Source organism: Scyliorhinus canicula, chromosome 5 (assembly GCF_902713615.1).
Source record: "Scyliorhinus canicula chromosome 5, sScyCan1.1, whole genome shotgun sequence".
In the NCBI taxonomy this organism is placed as follows: Eukaryota; Metazoa; Chordata; class Chondrichthyes; order Carcharhiniformes; family Scyliorhinidae; genus Scyliorhinus; species Scyliorhinus canicula.
The window spans coordinates 143,072,977-143,089,792 of record NC_052150.1 but is presented as its reverse complement, the minus strand read 5'-3'; the positions used below and the strand labels follow the sequence as shown (position 1 = coordinate 143,089,792).

At 41.4% G+C, this 16,816-nt stretch overlaps 1 protein-coding gene across 1 annotated transcript in view; it reads left to right on the top strand.

The window, feature by feature from the left end:
* The window catches only part of LOC119966306 (cullin-1-like), a 161,017-nt gene that overhangs the window by 33,046 nt on the left and 111,155 nt on the right, over positions 1-16,816 (top strand). The window contains 1 exon segment of the mRNA XM_038797782.1: positions 7,121-7,420. Within this exon segment, the coding sequence (XP_038653710.1) occupies positions 7,281-7,420 (140 nt within the window). The 5' untranslated portion in view covers positions 7,121-7,280.

The window sequence follows — 16,816 nt, the reverse complement described above, 5'->3', positions numbered from 1 at the left end:
CTTAAATGTTCTTCAGCTGCTCTGTGACATCTTGGACCCTAGCACCAGGGAGGCAACATACCATCCAGGGATCACTTCTGTGGTCACAGAAATGCCTATCTGTTCCCTAATTAAATCCCCCATCAGTATAGACGGACCCCTCTTTTTCCATCTCAAATCGTAGAAGATTTTATGATTCAATTGGAATGGTTTTGTCTAAATTTTAGTGATAACGACGGCAAAACCCAACGTTTGCAGTCATAGAACATAGAACATACAGTGCCGAAGGAGGCCATTCACCCATCGAGTCTGCACCGAACCACTTAAGCCCTCAATTCCACCCTATCCCCATAACCCTTCCTAACCTTCTTTTGGTCACTAAGGGCAATTTATCATGGCCAATCCACTTAACCTGCACATCTTTGGACTGTGGGAGCACTTGGAGGAAACCCATGCAGATACAGGGAGAACGTGCAGACTCTGCACAGTGACCCAGCGGGGAATCGAACCTGGGACCCTGGCGCTGTGAAGCCACAGTGCTATCCACTTGTGCTACCGTGCAGTGCTGTGAAGCCACAGTCCTATCCACTTGTGCTACCGTACTCCACTGAAACTGACAGCAATATCTGGAGTTGCTTGTATGCAGAATAACGTGGAAACCAGCAGATGTTGTCAATGATTCCTCAGGGTGTGCTGTTGTGGTAAGAGCAGACCGCAATCAATGAATTGAGAACTTCCAGTATTCAGTTAGTGCCACTGTAAAAGCAAATCCTTGGAAAAGTTACCCTCTTGCTGAATGAGATCTTGTGAAATTGTAGATTTAAACTGTCATGGGAAAGGGGAAAACCACGTCAGGTTGCTGGATCTTTGTGGACCGCTTTCTTCAAGGGCCATTAATGCTGTACTCATTTATTACTATAAATGGTATAATTATTTCTGAAGCTGGTTTGCCCATTTCTAATGATGTTTCCGTAGGTATTCTACATTGTTATACTCTTGTATGTTGGAACAATAATTTTTTTGTAACCTTATTGTCTGAGTTTATATTTTCTATTCCTCTCTTGTGGCCCATTGGCTCTGTATCACAAAACTGGGTATTTTACAGAATTTTTCTTTCACATGGTCATTTGCATCATAAAGGCTATCCTGCTGTCTGTCATTCCTGTCACGTCATGTTACATACTCATCAACCTAAGGTAAATTTTGGCATACAATCTTAGTTCATAACCTAACTCAGGTTGTAACATGCCTTATTCCAATTATTATCTGTGTAACAGAGGATATAATCAATGAGCCATATGATACATGTCACCTGATAAATGACCAGCAATGAACTGAGTGGATTGATATCTCATCGTTACCCCATATCTTGGGTAGGTATTTTAATGTAACTCTTAAATGGGGGCAGTGCCATGCGGTCTGTTTCTCATGACATCACTAAACCAATGCTCTGTCTTTCTAATTATGACATCATTATGAAATGTGCTCAAAGGTACCGGACACAATGATGTGTTATGAAAAGTCTTGGGCATGGTCAATAATTTGGATTTGTTAATGTCCAAGAGTGAAGTTCATATGATTAAATTGTAACACTACTGCTTATAGTAGGTCCAGTAAGAATTTGGCTTCCTTAATTGAGTCTTTATTTTTAAAAAAAAATTTAGATGACCCAATTTGTTTTTTCCAATTTAGGGGCAATTAGCATGGCCAATCCACCTGCCCTGCACATCTTTTGGTTGTGGGGGCTAAATCCACGCAAACATAGGGAGAATGTGCAAACTCCACACAGACAGTGGCCCAGAGCCGGGATCGAACCTGGGACCTTGGCGCCGTGAGGCAGCAGTGCTAACCACTGCACCACCATGCTGCCCAATTCAGTCTTTATGATTAGTGACTATTATATCAATGTGACAGAGATAACTGCCTTTATGATACAAGTATATGGCAAGTTGGTATTGTAACCAAGTTTGTTATCGTGTAGAATTGCAAGAGAAGAGCAGATTTAAAAAAAAATCTAATGTTTTGTATATCTATTTTACAAGTATTAATTCCCAATGTGGAGCTTTGTCCCGAGTTCACACTGGAATATTGCGGGTATGTTGCCCATGATGTTTGTCATTTTGGGAGATCAACCTTGATTTCCTAATATGTGCTTACGATCGATGAAGCTCCATGTTTAGCACACATATTCATAAAATTGTCCCAATAATTTACATAATGCACACCTAAGATTCCCTTGCTGAGGTTATGTTCCGGCCCGTGACACACTTCTGTAACTTTTTATGTATCTGACTTTTTTGTTAATAAAAATATTTACCCAAATGGAAAACTGAGTTTCTGATAGAAACATGACCAGAACAATACAGCACAGGAACAGGCCCTTTGGCCCTCCAAGCCTGTGCCGGTCATAATACCAACCGTGGCCAAAACCCTCAGCACATCCTTGTGCTGTATCCCTCTGTACCCATCCTATCCATGTATTTGTCAAGATGTCTTCTGTTTCCGCAACATCGCCAGGCAACGCGTTCCAGGCACTCATCACCCTCTGCATAAAAAAAACAGCCTTGTACATCTCCTCTAAACTTTGCCCCACGGACCTTAAACCTCTGCCCCCTGGTGACTGACTCCTCCACTCTGGGAAAGAGTGCTTGCCAATCATTATCTTGTAGACATCTATAAGGTCACCCCTCAACACCTAGGAAGTGATTTAGAATTTGCAGAACATAGTGGTTTTGCAATAGTTGGATCACTTTTGTGTGGTTTTGGAAATGACCAGAGGAAGGATATTCAAATCATGGAAAGGTACCGTGACGGTATTAAAATGACCCTAGGTATGAGGGGTTACCGTTATGAAGAAAGGTTGGGAAACTTGGGCAACTTTCAATTGAATGGAGTAGGTTTGGAGGAGAACTAATGAAAGTTTTCGTAAAACTGAGAGGCTGGTTGGCGTTTTACTGCTTTGTGAATTGGTAAACAGGCATACATTGAGGATTGTTGTGAAATACAAAATTATTTGTGAAACTTGGTATGCTTGACAAGTGGCTACTTGGGTACAGACTATAAAATTTTTTAAAAGTTAATTGGATACGTATTTGTAAATGAAGAGTATGCATCAAAAGGGGATATCTCCAAGTTCAGTGAGGTAGCATAAAATGTTTTAACGCGATTCTAATAAGCTTTCTAACCAGCATTACCTTTGTATTAGCAACTGTTGGTGGAAGTTGGGTGGGCACCAAGCAAGACGAGGAGATGAAATGTTTTCACTAAATTCTTAGAACAATCTGCCATCAAACGTTTGAGTGGTCAGTGTTGCATTTGTTTTTTCTTCATTTGCCTGAATAGGATATGCAAACATGCCATGAAAGTTGGTACAATTGGGGATGTATCAAAACTGGGGCTGTTCTCGGACCATTGGGAATAAATACTGATCGGTCAGTACTGTACGAGGATACATACTTTGAGGGATCCTAGGCTTTAGCACTGGGGAAGGGTGAATTAGGGAGAGATCTTTGGACTCCGCCAAAAGTTCCATTCCCTGACCGTTGAACCTGGTGTTGCGTTCAAGACTCTGGTGAGGCCCTGACCACTTATCGAAACCATCATCAATACTGATGTGGAGATGCCGGCGTTGGACTGGGGTGAGCACAGTAAGAAGTCTTACAACACCAGGTTAAAGTCCAACATGTTTGTTTCAAACACTAGCTTTCGGAGCACTGCTCCTTCCTCAGGCGAATTACATACCTCTTCTTTCATCAAATCCTGTTGCATCATGTCACTCGTTGGGCCAAATGGTCTCCTTCTGCACTGTAGGGATTCTATGGTTCACTCTACCGCTGTTTCAGCTTGTCTACTGCTGAAACCATAGAATTCCTAGAGGCCGTTTGGCCCATCGAATCTACACTGCCCCTTTGAATGAGCACCTTACCTAGGCTAATCCACCCTAATCTGCACATTTTGGATATGAAGAGGCAATTTAGCCTGGCCAATCCACCGAGCCTGCACATCTTTGGACTGTGGGAAGAAACCCACACGCGCATGAGGAGAAAGTGCAAGCACCATGCACACAGTAACCCAAGGCCGGAATTGAACCCGGGTTCCCTGACGCTGTGAGGCAGCAGTGCTAACCGCTGTACCGCTGTGCCACCCCAGTCCTAATCAATGCTTTTGTTAACTCGAAAATTGACTATTCCAATGCTTCTCTGGCTGGCCACCCATCTTTCACTTTACATAATCCGTAGGCATTCCAAAACTCTGAGGGCCCTTCCTTAACTCCAATCTAGTCTTATCCATCTATTGACCCTGTGTTTGCTGACCTGCATTGACTCTCAGTCTGACTACACCTCAATTTTAAAGTCCCTGTGCTTGTTTAGTATATCTCCTCCCTCCTCTGATTTTAATTGCTGTATCGGTCAGGACAGTGTCCCCTAGAATCACGACAGTGTAGAAGGAGCCATCTGGCCCATCGGCTCTGCACAAACCCTCCGAAAGAGCACTCAACCTTGATAACATTGTGGCCAATCCTCCTAACCTGCACATCTTTGGACCGTGGGAGGAAACCGGAGCACCCGGAGGAAATCCACGCAGACACTGGGATAATGTGAAAACTCCAAACAGGCAGTCACCCGAGGCTGGAATTGAACCCGGATCCCTGGCCCTGTGAAGCAGCAGTGGCAACCACTGTGCCACCATGTTTTCAGTGCCTTAGCCTGCACCTCTGAAATTCCCTATCTAAACTTCTGCCCTTCTGCTTCTCTCCTCCTCCAAAGTGCTCCTTAATATGCACCTCGTTGGCCAAGCTTTTGTTCATCTGGTTCTCTTTGTGGCTCTGTGCCTGTGTTTTTAATAGCAATATTCTTACTAAATGTGTTTTGCAATGCTAGTGGCGCTAAAGTAATGCAGATTGTTGATAGGCTAAATGGTATGTTTTTGTGTTTTAATTGCAATATTCCTGTATCTAATTTTCCCTCTTTTTATGTGACAAAGATAATCTGGTTTAAAAATCATATTTTCTACTATACTATATTAAAACTGAGAGTCAGAACTTTCACTGGTTTTCTTTGTTTAAAATGTAAACTTATCCAGATAATAAGACTGTTGAGGCAATCTATGCTCAGAAGCCCTGTTTTGGGTCTCCCACTGGCTGTTCAATTCAGCGTGTATCTTTTTATTGGTTTTTGACAAATGTGCAGTCATTTGAATTTGTCATTTGATTTCCAATTTTGGCCGCAAAGATAGTCCCTTTTGCTGTAGTCCTGTCTCCGCCACTCACTGTGGTATCAGCAAATTTTACAAACTTGCATTTTATTTCAAATTCAAACCTTCAGTGTAAATTGGAACATGCAGGGACTCCACTTCTCATCTGCCCTGCCTCCCATGGCTTCGTCCATTCAGATCTGAAATTATGCCATATCAATTATTATATAGTTCACATTTCCTACTCTAAATTCATACAGATTGAATTTGTTTCGAAGAGTACAAAAATGTTCCCACCTGCCTATAAAATGTTTAAATTCATGAAGTATGTCAGACAGAAAGAGCTTTTTTAGTTGGTGTTGGCGGTAAGTTAGTTCTTTCAGCCTAGCTTTTAAAATAGTTGCAATTACTTTATGGTTAACTTTATCGATGGACTGATGTGTCATTAAAAATATGATTTCCTGTATATGCATTGATTTCTCTTGATAAACAGGCAGAATTGATGCTTGATTCACAGTGCTTAATATGAAATTGGCTGAGACTTATGATAGATATTTAGTTAGGAGTGTAATTCCTGAATGACCAATTATGGCCAATTTCAGAAGTAGGTCTTGCTGCTTGCATCTTTGAAAGTTGAAAGTTTATGCTCAGCTCAATTTTGGGGCACAAATTTATGGAAGTGTAAGTCAATAATGACATGATGAGGTCAATGAGACATCTGGGAACATGGTGAATGATGGCACCAACAGTCATTGTAACCAATGTGATTTAAGAACACAAAGAAACAAAGAAGGTGATAGGAAAATTTAGTCAAACGAGAAACAGCAGGGGCGGCACAGTGGTTAGCACTGGGACTGCGGCGCTGAGAATCCGGATTCGAATCCCGGTCCTGGGTCACTGTCCCTGTGGAGTTTGTGCATTCTCCCCATGTCTGCATGGGTTTCACCCCCACAACCCAGAGATGTGCAGGCCACACTAAATTACCCCTAAATTGGAAAAAAAATAATTGGGTACTCTAAAATTTATTTTAAAAAACGTAGAAACAGTAGACTATATAAAGGCGAAGGACATTCTGGAATAAGAGAGGAAAGAAAGAGAAAAAGGATTTACTCCCTGCAGCAATAAGATTCCACAATTTCATTTATTCTCTTTCTCTGCCTCGGAGATTGAATAACATTGCAGAAACCTAAAACATGTCTTTGCAGAAACTTAGGGTTGGTATTTAATAGTTGAACGAGTGAGAATAGTTTTAACAGTGCAGGTGTAGCAACTTCTTGTCATTCTTCAGTGGACTGAAGGCAAGGTTCAGTTTTTCTGAGGTTGATGGCAGAGCTGTGCGAATCACCCAGCAACACATGGCAATTCGCAACTCACACACATCTTCATTTACATTTGTTGCTTTCCTAGAAATTTGTGACTATATTTAACAATCCTTTTGAACGATTAAGTACCACTTCAAATTCCCAATATTAACACTGGCAAAATTAAATGTGTTACAGTTTATGGATTTTGTTTTATTTAAAATATTCTCCCAGTTGTATTGATGCCATACATTTGTTCAAAATTGTACTTTTAAGTATTTAATATGTGGCATTATTTTGTTAGCACCACAGGGACCTAATATGATGTCATCAAATAGCATCAATGATTGATGACAGCATGGACTGAACAAACTTTGCAGGGCTAGCTATAAACTGAGATAAGATTAACCTGTTAGCTATGGTGCTTATATTTTAAAACTTGCTAGTTGCTGCTAGCTGGCATCAATTTGGTTCACAAAATGTTACAAATTTCATATTTTGAATGCACAATATTGCCATCATAAGCAGGTATAAAAATTCTGTCTTCTAAAAGAATAGAATAGAATTGAGAAAAATATACCGTTGTAATCTGAAATATACAAACATTCAGATATTTTTCTTACTTAAAACTGTTATTTTTGTTACAGGTTGGATGAGGTACTGTCCGTCTGATCAATTCTGGAGGAAGTAAAATTCATTGGCAATTAACAGCAGAAAGTTGAAAGGTGTCGATACTGCTACATCTCATGGAGGCATAGCTTGATTACTTGTGAACTTTGCTGTCAAAAACTAAAAGGAAAACAGAAAATGTCATCAAACAAGAGCCAAAACCCCCATGGGCTTAAGCAGATAGGCCTGGATCAAATATGGGATGATCTTCGAGCAGGAATTCAACAGGTTTACACCAGACAAAGCATGGCAAAATCAAGATACATGGAACTATACACGTATCCTGCAACATGTTCAGCATTTTTGATAGCTGGCATCAGTTTATAACCTACTGCTTGCTTATTGTCCCAAGAGGTCAAGTGTAAGCAGCAGATTGCCTTGAGGTAGAGTACTGAAAATATCTTGATTAGTAGAGTTCAGGAATCCATTTGTATAATAGAAAACCTACTAGTGAAGTAAGAGGTTTTAGTCTAAGTTTCATAGTCATTAAAAATACAATAATATGTGGTTTTGAGTATTGCTGAAAGAAGAGAATGCTGTTGCAGCTTTTCATCTCGCACTCATCAGGATCGATGCAGGAACATTTCAAAAGCAGCAACTGTTTGTACCGCATGAGGATAAAGTTGCTGTTTGGTTGAGGCGTTGACATGGAAAGTGCACTGGGGAACTATGATTCCCCCATGCTTTTGTTTAATTTAGAAGAGGGGCTATGTGCCTCCATGACAATGTCTCAACCAATTTGTCTTGCCAGCTAATCATCATCCTTTTTCTTATGTGGCATAAACAGTTCCATTCCTTTGAATTGTGGCTTACTTACAACTATTGTGACGAGTGCAAGATGAATGCTTCAGCATTATGTCTATTTTATTTATCAGCAATGTGTGGATGGTTTGGTAGGAAACAAAGACTAACAGCAGCTTTCCAGAGCTGTTCTTCAGTTTATTTTATGCAAGAAAATGGCTTTCTTTGGTTCTCAGAAATGTGCAAATGTCACCTTTTCTTGAATCGGGCTGATGGTGGTGGTGGTTGGGGTGCATATTACAGGTTGGGAAATTTTATACTGCTAACCTGGATTGGGGTTACTATGAGCTTTAAAGAGTACTCGAGAGTACTATAGTGTCATGGGCCTTGCTGTTTACTTTGGAGTTACATGGAACTTTTCTCTGAGATCAGTGAATTGGTTTACATTTCTGTAATTTTAAAGTGCTTGAAGCTAGAAGTTCATTGTGAAATTGGAGAATATTTTGAACAAAAGAAATTGCCCTTGTCTGACTTGCCCTCTTTTAAGTATAGTTTAAAAACTGTAATGTCACTCTTATTAAGAAAATCTGTTCCAGGTTGTTAAAGGTTAAAAGTTTATAATATTTTAAGAAGTTGAACTAAAAGTATAATGCCGAAAATCTGGTGATCCGAAAACCGGATATTTTCTGAAGCCGGCATTATAAACTTGAATTACTATTAATGAGTAAAATGGTACTGAATGGATCAACTGGATGTTGCATTGGTATGGTGGCATACCGTCCCGTTGTTGCCTTTGTGTGGTTGTCTTCTACCATGTTCCAAGTGGTTTAACCAATCCGAAAACCATCAAGATCCAAAATTCGCCATGCAGTTCTTTCTGAGGTTGCCAGTTTTTGAGACATTGCACTGGGAAATTGTCAATTCCATTTTATCATTATGATTGAAAGCAGACATCAAAGAATAACAAAGTGAGTTGTGCTCACACATCCTTTAATCCTAACCTCTGAAGCAAATACTGCGTTGATGTGGCATTTTCAATATTTGATTTTGGCTATCCTTTTTACCAGCTGAAATTGGCAGTTCAAAAGGGGATCACATGAGCGGCACAGTAGCACAACGGTTAACACTGCTGCCTAATAGCGCAAGGGACCTGGGTTTGATTTTTTGCCTTTGGTGACTGTCGGTGTGGAGTTTGCATTTTTCCTCAAATCCGCGTGGGTTTCCTCCCACAGTCCAAAGATGCATTGGCTATGCTAAAAATGTCCTTTGGTGCCCAAAGCTGTGTAGGTTAGTTGGGGTTGCGGGAATGGGGCGTGGGAGTAGGCCTAGGTAGGGTACTCGATGGGTCGAATGGCCTCCTGTGCTGTAGGGATTCTATGGATTTGACCTATGAACATTGTTCATCCCATTTCCTTGTAGGTGTGGTGTGGATGCAAGTCGCATCAGAAGTTACACCCAACAATGCAGATGTAACCTCAACCACTTTCTTTTGAGCATCAACTAGTCATATGATCAACTTGTTGGAAATTGGTAATCTTCCCCTGACCATTAGGATAGCTGCCATGGGAAATGGACATTATTCTAGTGCAATTATAATAATCTTTATTAGTGTCACAAGTAAGCTTTTATTAACACTGCAATGAAGTTACTGTGAAAAGCCCCTAGTTGCCACATTCCGGCACCTGTTCGGGGAGGCTGGTACAGGAATTGAACCGTGCTGCTGGCCTGCCTTGGTCTGCTTTCAAAGCCAGCGATTTAGCCCTGTGCTAAACCAGCCCCATATGTTATAATCATTCTGAAGTATTCAGTTAAATATATTTCTCATTATTTATATTTTATTGTTTATTGTTATCTCCCTGCAATTTCTTGTCATTCTGTTAATATTGTTTCTCTTGTAACCTCTATGAAAGTTGTTTTCTATCCTATTAGGGGCTGGTTTAGCTCACTCAGCTAAATCGCTGGCTTTTAAAGCAGACTATGCAGGCCAGCAGCACGGTTCGATTCCCGTACCAGCCTCCCCAGACAGGTGCCGGAATGTGGTGACTAGGGGCTTTTCACAGTAACTTCATTGAAGCCTACTCGTGACAATAAACGATTTTCATTTTTCATTTGCATCTTGATTGTGAATTTGCTACCTCTCCTAAAGACACTGACTGATGTTTTGTTTACTCATTCTTTCCTCCAATTCTACCTTCAATGATACTGATAAAAATATCACTCAATTAATTGCTTTACTGTATTTTGCCATTATGACTCAGTCTTATCCCTGTCTTAATAATCCTTCACTCCAATAAGACCTAGCTCTAATCATATCTCTTGTATCTTGCATAAATAAATCCAGTGTATGATCCCTGGCTCTCAAAAAAACAAGTTGATTTCAGAAAGCATCACAGCTCAGCATAAATCAGTCTTTCCACAAACATTTCAGTAGGGAGTATTACATTCTGATAGCTCATATAATATAAATGGCTATTGTCAAAATATAACGTGTAATTTTAGTTTTGGAAAAATGCAATGTAATTTGAGCAGTCTTGTTTCTTTTTGGGGAGGATGGTTTATGGGGTTCTGTGAACCTACACTTTAATGGTAAGTTATTACTTCACGTACTTAAGTGTTGAAAGTCGGTTTTGTCATTGAATTTTTATTTGGTAGTTTAACTGACCATTATGTTGCCAATTATGTGCACATATTGATGTCTTAATTCAAGTACAATTTATTTAATGTCCAATTTTCCAAGTTTTTGTTGTGTAGGTTTGTTCAATGTTTGCATGTTCAGAGTTAATATTAAGACTAAAATTTGCATAGCATAAGTAAGTTTACGGTGTCGAATGCATGGCTCAAAGATTGATGTGGGCGAAATGGAGTTGATTCATGGGACGTTGGCAGCAGTACTGGAGAGAAAGTGGGAGGTGGGGTACTGTTGGGATGGTCTTTACCTGAACCATGATGGGACCAGTGTTCTGCTGAGTCACACGAGTGGGATGGTAGTGAGGCCAAGGGATCAAATGTGGGAGGATGTGATTAGAACAGAATCAAATCACAGAATCGCTACAGTGTAGAAGGAGGTCATTCAACCCATCGAGTCTGCACTTACCTTCTGACAGAGCACCCTACCTAGGCCCAGTCCCCCACCCTATCCCTGTAACCCCACCTACCGGGCAGCACGGTAGCATTGTGGATAGCACAAATGCTTCACAGCTCCAGGGTCCCAGGTTCAATTCCGGCTTGGGTCACTGTCTGTGCGGAGTCTGCACATCCTCCCCGTGTGTGCGTGGGTTTCCTCCGGGTGCTCCGGTTTCCTCCCACAGTCCAAAGATGTGCAGGTTAGGTGGATTGGCCATGATAAATTGCCCTTAGCGTCCAAAATTGCCCTTAGTGTTGGGTGGGGTTACTGGGTTATGGGGATAGGGTGGAGGTGTTGACCTTGGGTAGGGTGCTCTTTCCAAGAGCCGGTGCAGACTCAATGGGCCGAATGGCCTCCTTCTGCACTGTAAATTCTATGATAAATTCTAACCGTTGGACACTAAGGGGCAATTTAGCATGGCCAATCTACCTAACCTGCACATCTTTGGAGGAAAGAGGGCAAGAAAATAAGATAGTAATAGGGAAGTGATAATCAGAGTGTGGCAGGAAGGGAGAGAGCGTACAAACTTGAGGGTTGACAGAAGATAAAGCTAGAGGTTACAAAAGTAATAAAGAGACAGAACTAAATGCTCCGTGTCAGAATGCTGGCAGCATTCATAACAAAACAATGAATTCACAGCTGAAATAGAAGTAAATGTGTATGACTTGATTGCCATTAGAGAAGCCTGTGTGCAGTATGACAAAGGATGGGACTTTAATATTCTAGAATGCATGAAATTTCAGGACAGGAAGCTAAGAAAGGATGGACGTTGGCTTTGTTAATTAAGCGTGACCATTAATACAATAGAACGAGATGACCTAAGGATCAAGATGTAGAAACAGTTTGGGTAAAAATAAGAAATAGGAAAGGTAGGAAGTCTGTTGAGGGAGTAGTTTGCAGGCCCCTGACAGTAACCAACTGTCGGGAGGAGTTTACAATAAGTAATAATTGGGGTCTTGTGAGAACGGTACTGCAGTAGTCATGAGTTCTTTTAATCTACTATAGATTGGGTGAGTCTGGGGAATTAATAATGAAAAATAAGGACATGGATGTGAATTGAACAAATCTTGTGTCTGTGTTCATTGTAAACAATACAAATATCCGAGAACTATTTGTGCAAGAGGTGAATGGGAGGGAGTACTTAAGACCATTACAATCTCCCGAGAAAGAGTACTTGAGAAAATGTTTGGGTTAGCAAGATGTAATGAGTACCACAGGGATCAGTGCTGGCCATGAACTATTTGCAATCTGTATCATGCCTTGGATGATGGGATCAAATGTGTTGGTAAATTTTGCTGATGACACGAAGATAGGTGGGAAAGTAAGTTGTGCAGAGGACATGAGTCTGCAAAGGTAGAAAATTTGGCAGGGAGAATATAATGTGAGGAAGAGGTGAACGTGTTCACTTTGGCAGGAAGAATAGAAAAGCAGAATATTTATTTAAATGGGGCGAGATTGCAGAACTCAACCGTACAGAAAGATGTGGGTGTTCTGATACATGAATCACAAAGTTAGTATAATCTTTATTGTCACAAGTAGGCTTACATTAACACTGCAATGAAGTTACTGTGAAAAGCCCCGAGTTGCCACATTCCGGCACCTGTTCGGGTACATGGAGGGAGAATTCAGAATGTCCAGATTACCTAATCGCATCTTTCGGGACTTGTGGGAGGAAACCGGAGCACTAGGAGGAAACCCACGCGGACACTGAGAACGTGCAGACTCCCCACAGGAGGTGACCCAAGCCAGTAATCGAACCTGGGACCCTGGCGCTGTGAAGCCATAGTGCTAACCACTATGCTACGATGCTGACCACGGCAGGTACATGTATGCAGCTCCAGCAGTGATTCAAAGGCAAATGGAATGTTTTTTTGAAACATACAAAATCCTGAGGGAACTTAACAGAATGGACGATGAGAGGGTGTTTCTCCTTGTAGGCAATACTTAAAACTCGGGGACACAGTTTTAAAAAAAAAGGGTGTTTTCCATTTAAGTTGAAGGTGAGGAGAAAGGTCAAGTCTGTGGGCAGAGAGGGGTGGTGGTGGAATAGTGGTAATGTCACTGGACTAGTAGACCAGAGACCCAGAGTAACGCTCCGGAGATCAAGGTTCAAATCCCGTCACTGCACATGGTGAAATTTGAATTTGATAAAAAGAATCTGGAATTAAAAGTCTAATGATGACCATTAAATCACTGTCGGGTTTTGTAAAAACACATCACTAATGTCCTTTTGGGAAGGAAAGTTGCCGTCCTTACCTTCATGTTACTCTAGATCCGCAGCAATGTGGGTGACTTTTCACTGCCCTCTCAAGCCCATTTAGGAATGGGCAATAAATGTCGGCACAGCCTGCAATGCTCATGTCCCATGAACTAATTTTTTTTAAAAAGCAGTGGAGGCAGCGTTATTGAATATTTTAAAGGTGGAGTTTGTTTCTTTACACGGGAATCAAAGGGTATCAGTCAGGGGTAGGATGGAAAGTGGAGGGAGGCCACAATCAGATCAGCCATTATTGTATTGAATGGTAGAGCAGGCTTGCGGAGCTGAATGGTTTACTCCTGCTCCTCATTGATATGAGTATATGAATATATGAGAGTTTCAGGGAAGAAAAGTTGATACTTTAGTGAGCAAGGTTGACATTGTTCTTTAATTATAGCTACTGTAACTGCCAACCTCAAGGATAAAATCATAATTTAAGAACGACTTTTCAGGAAAGGTCTCCACCCAAAACTTTTATTCATTTATTTTGGGCCTACTGTGCGTTTTCAGAATTTTTTGCTTTTATTTGAGGCAAATGGTATTCCTTCTTTTGGCAATTCCTGAGGTTGAGGATGATTCTTGTGGATGGCTTGGTAGAAGGGAGATCTCAGTGTTGGCTGTGGATTCGCAGATTAACCCTATCTTAGCCTTGCAGGTGGATTGTTGGCATGAGCAGTTGCCCTCTCTGTTTTATTCTCTCTTCTCTCTCAGTGGCTATTCTCTCTCGGTGGCTTTTCTTGTTGTTTGGAAGGTCCAGACATTTTTGAGGATGAATCTCCATTTTGGTTGGGATTTGGTATCTGCTTTCCATGTGTTGATGTGAATAGAAGACCTTCATTGAAGCTTCCAGATTGTCATTGAAATGTTGCTTTAGCACCTTGTTGAAGTTCTGGGTAAATCATTTGGTTTGGGCAATCATGAGTCTGTCACCTCCCTGCCCATCTCAGTTGATGTGAGATTATCAGGACCTCCATAACTGGCATGCAGGTGTGTTGGATATTGATCTTTGTCCTCCCACTTTATGCTCAAGACCGTTCTAAGATGCTGTTCCAGGACCTTGATATCCTATCCATATGTTTTCCAAGCTTCTGCACCACTGTGTGTGGACTTTGAGTATAGTATTCAGTCTGATATCACAATTCTTGAACTTGAGTAAGCATTTACCGTAGACTGAGCTGGCATATTGGGTTCAGTGGTGTAAGCCTCATTGTTGTTAGCTTTTTGGGATCGATAGCTTCCAAGATATCGGAAGTGAGGGACATTTTCCAATACCTCACCATGAATCTCAATTTGAATGCATTGGATTTGATATATTTGGTGTAAATTGGTAGAGAACTTTGGTCTTGATGCTCAGGGCAAATTACATGATTTCATGGATTTTGGTTCATACTTTGGCTGGGAACTTATTGAATGTGTGGTGAACTTTCAGACATTTGCTGTTGTTTATTTAAATATAAATTTGGAGTACCCAATTCTTTTTTTCCAATTAAGGGGCAACGTAAAGTGGCCAATCCACCTACTCTGCATCTTTGGGTTGTGAGGGTGAAACCCACGTAAACACTGGGAGAATGTACAAACTCCACACGGACAGTGACCTGGGCTGAGATCGAACCCGGGTCCTCGGTGCCGTGAGGCAGCAGTGCTAACCACTGTTCCTCCGTGCCACTTGACATTTACTGCTGTAGACCGTTGGGCCAGAGAAATTCCTGAAACACAATTCCTGAAGCATGCGTATCCATGCTCCTTAACCTGGGAATTTCAAACTTCTAATGGTGTACGATAGGTTGACTGGAAATCAGCATGGATGCATCTGACATTGACTCTGCCATTGTGGACTTGGACCCAATACCCTGAACTTTCCCAGAAATGTACTCCAGGATACTTGTCCTATTAGTCATAATGTGGAGATGCCGGCATTGGACTGGGGTGAGCACCGTAAGAAGTCTTACAGAACCAGGTTAAAGACCCCGCTACTTGCCATCAAACAACCGCGGAACCTCAAACAAACCATTGTTTGCAGCAAACTACCCAGTTTTCAGAACAGCGACCACGACACCACGCAACCCTGCCAGGGCAATCTCTGCAAGACGTGCCAGATCATCGACATGGGTATCACCATTACATGTGAGAACACCATCCACCAGGTACAGGTACATGCACGTGCGACTCAACCAACGTTGTTTACCTCATACGCTGCAGGAAAGAATGTCCTGAAGCGTGGTACATTGGCGAGACCATGCAGACGCTGCGACAATGGATGAACAGGCATCACGCGACAATCGCTAGTCAGGAATGTTCCCTTCCAGTTGGGAAACACTTCAGCAGTCAAGGGCATTCAGCCTCTGATCTCTAGGTAAGCATTCTCCAAGGCGGCCTTCAGGATGCGCGACAATGCAGAATCGCCGAGCAGAAATTTTATAGCCAAGTTCCGCACACGTGAGCACGGCCTCAACCGGGACATTGGATTCATGTCACATTACATTCACTCCCCATCTGGCCTGGGCTTGCGAAATCCTACCAACTGTCCTGGTTTGAGACAATTCACACCTCTTTAATCTGGGATTACCCCTCTGGATCTGGAAAGACTTAATTACCTGCAAATGCTCGCATTCAAATAGTGATTTGAAACAAACCAGTTGGACTTTAACCTGGTGTTTAAGACTTCTTACTTTAATCATAGACATAGGACTTGGGCTGAAAGTGATGAACAGCAGAAGCTATTTCAGGAAGACCTCAAATGCATTTAAAAGTAAATGTTGAACAATCTACCACCAATATCACTCCACCCATCTGTCTTAAACACTCTACCCCACTTGTAAACAGCCTTGCCCACTGCTGATCCATCCCTCGTGTCTATCAATGCACTCAAGTCCTAATAATTTTGGGAATAGCATTGTCCACTTCCAATCTATAGGATAAACTTCTTTTTTTTTTAAATGCGCTTGGAGACTTATAATGTTTTTAAGAGCAGCTGTGTCCATTTATATTTCATAGGCTAAACAATGAGATATTTTAACAAATCAATGCAAAATATTTCAGCAAAATGTAACTCAATTCAAAACTTTTCCATGTTTACTTAAAAGGCTACACAATCACAGCATCACCGCTGGCTGAAAGATCTGAACTATCAGCTGCTGTTGCACCTCTTCTTCAGAGTCCGCAGTGATTTCTGCATTTGCAACATACTGTAGTTCTATTGCAGAAGTAGTTGTCATCTTGTAGTTTTATTTGTGCAATAATTTTGCACTGCACCTTTGTGGAGCCTTTCAGTAGCAAGTTGCAGTATTGCTGCGGAAAGATTAAGAATCCTGTTGGTGCAATGTCACACCTGTTTCCTTCTTTTAATAGAGAAGGGGTATATATTGGAATCATTGCTTAGTACTGTTCATTGTATGTTGTACGGAGATGGCTGATGTTTGTAAGCTTAACTGATCATCCATATCACTAGTATATTCCAAAAGGTGGATCAACTCCCCAAGATGAAGGCTTTTGTGAAATAGGCCATGTACAAATTGTTGTCCTGCTCTCTGCGCTTTTCTTGAAGTTGGCATG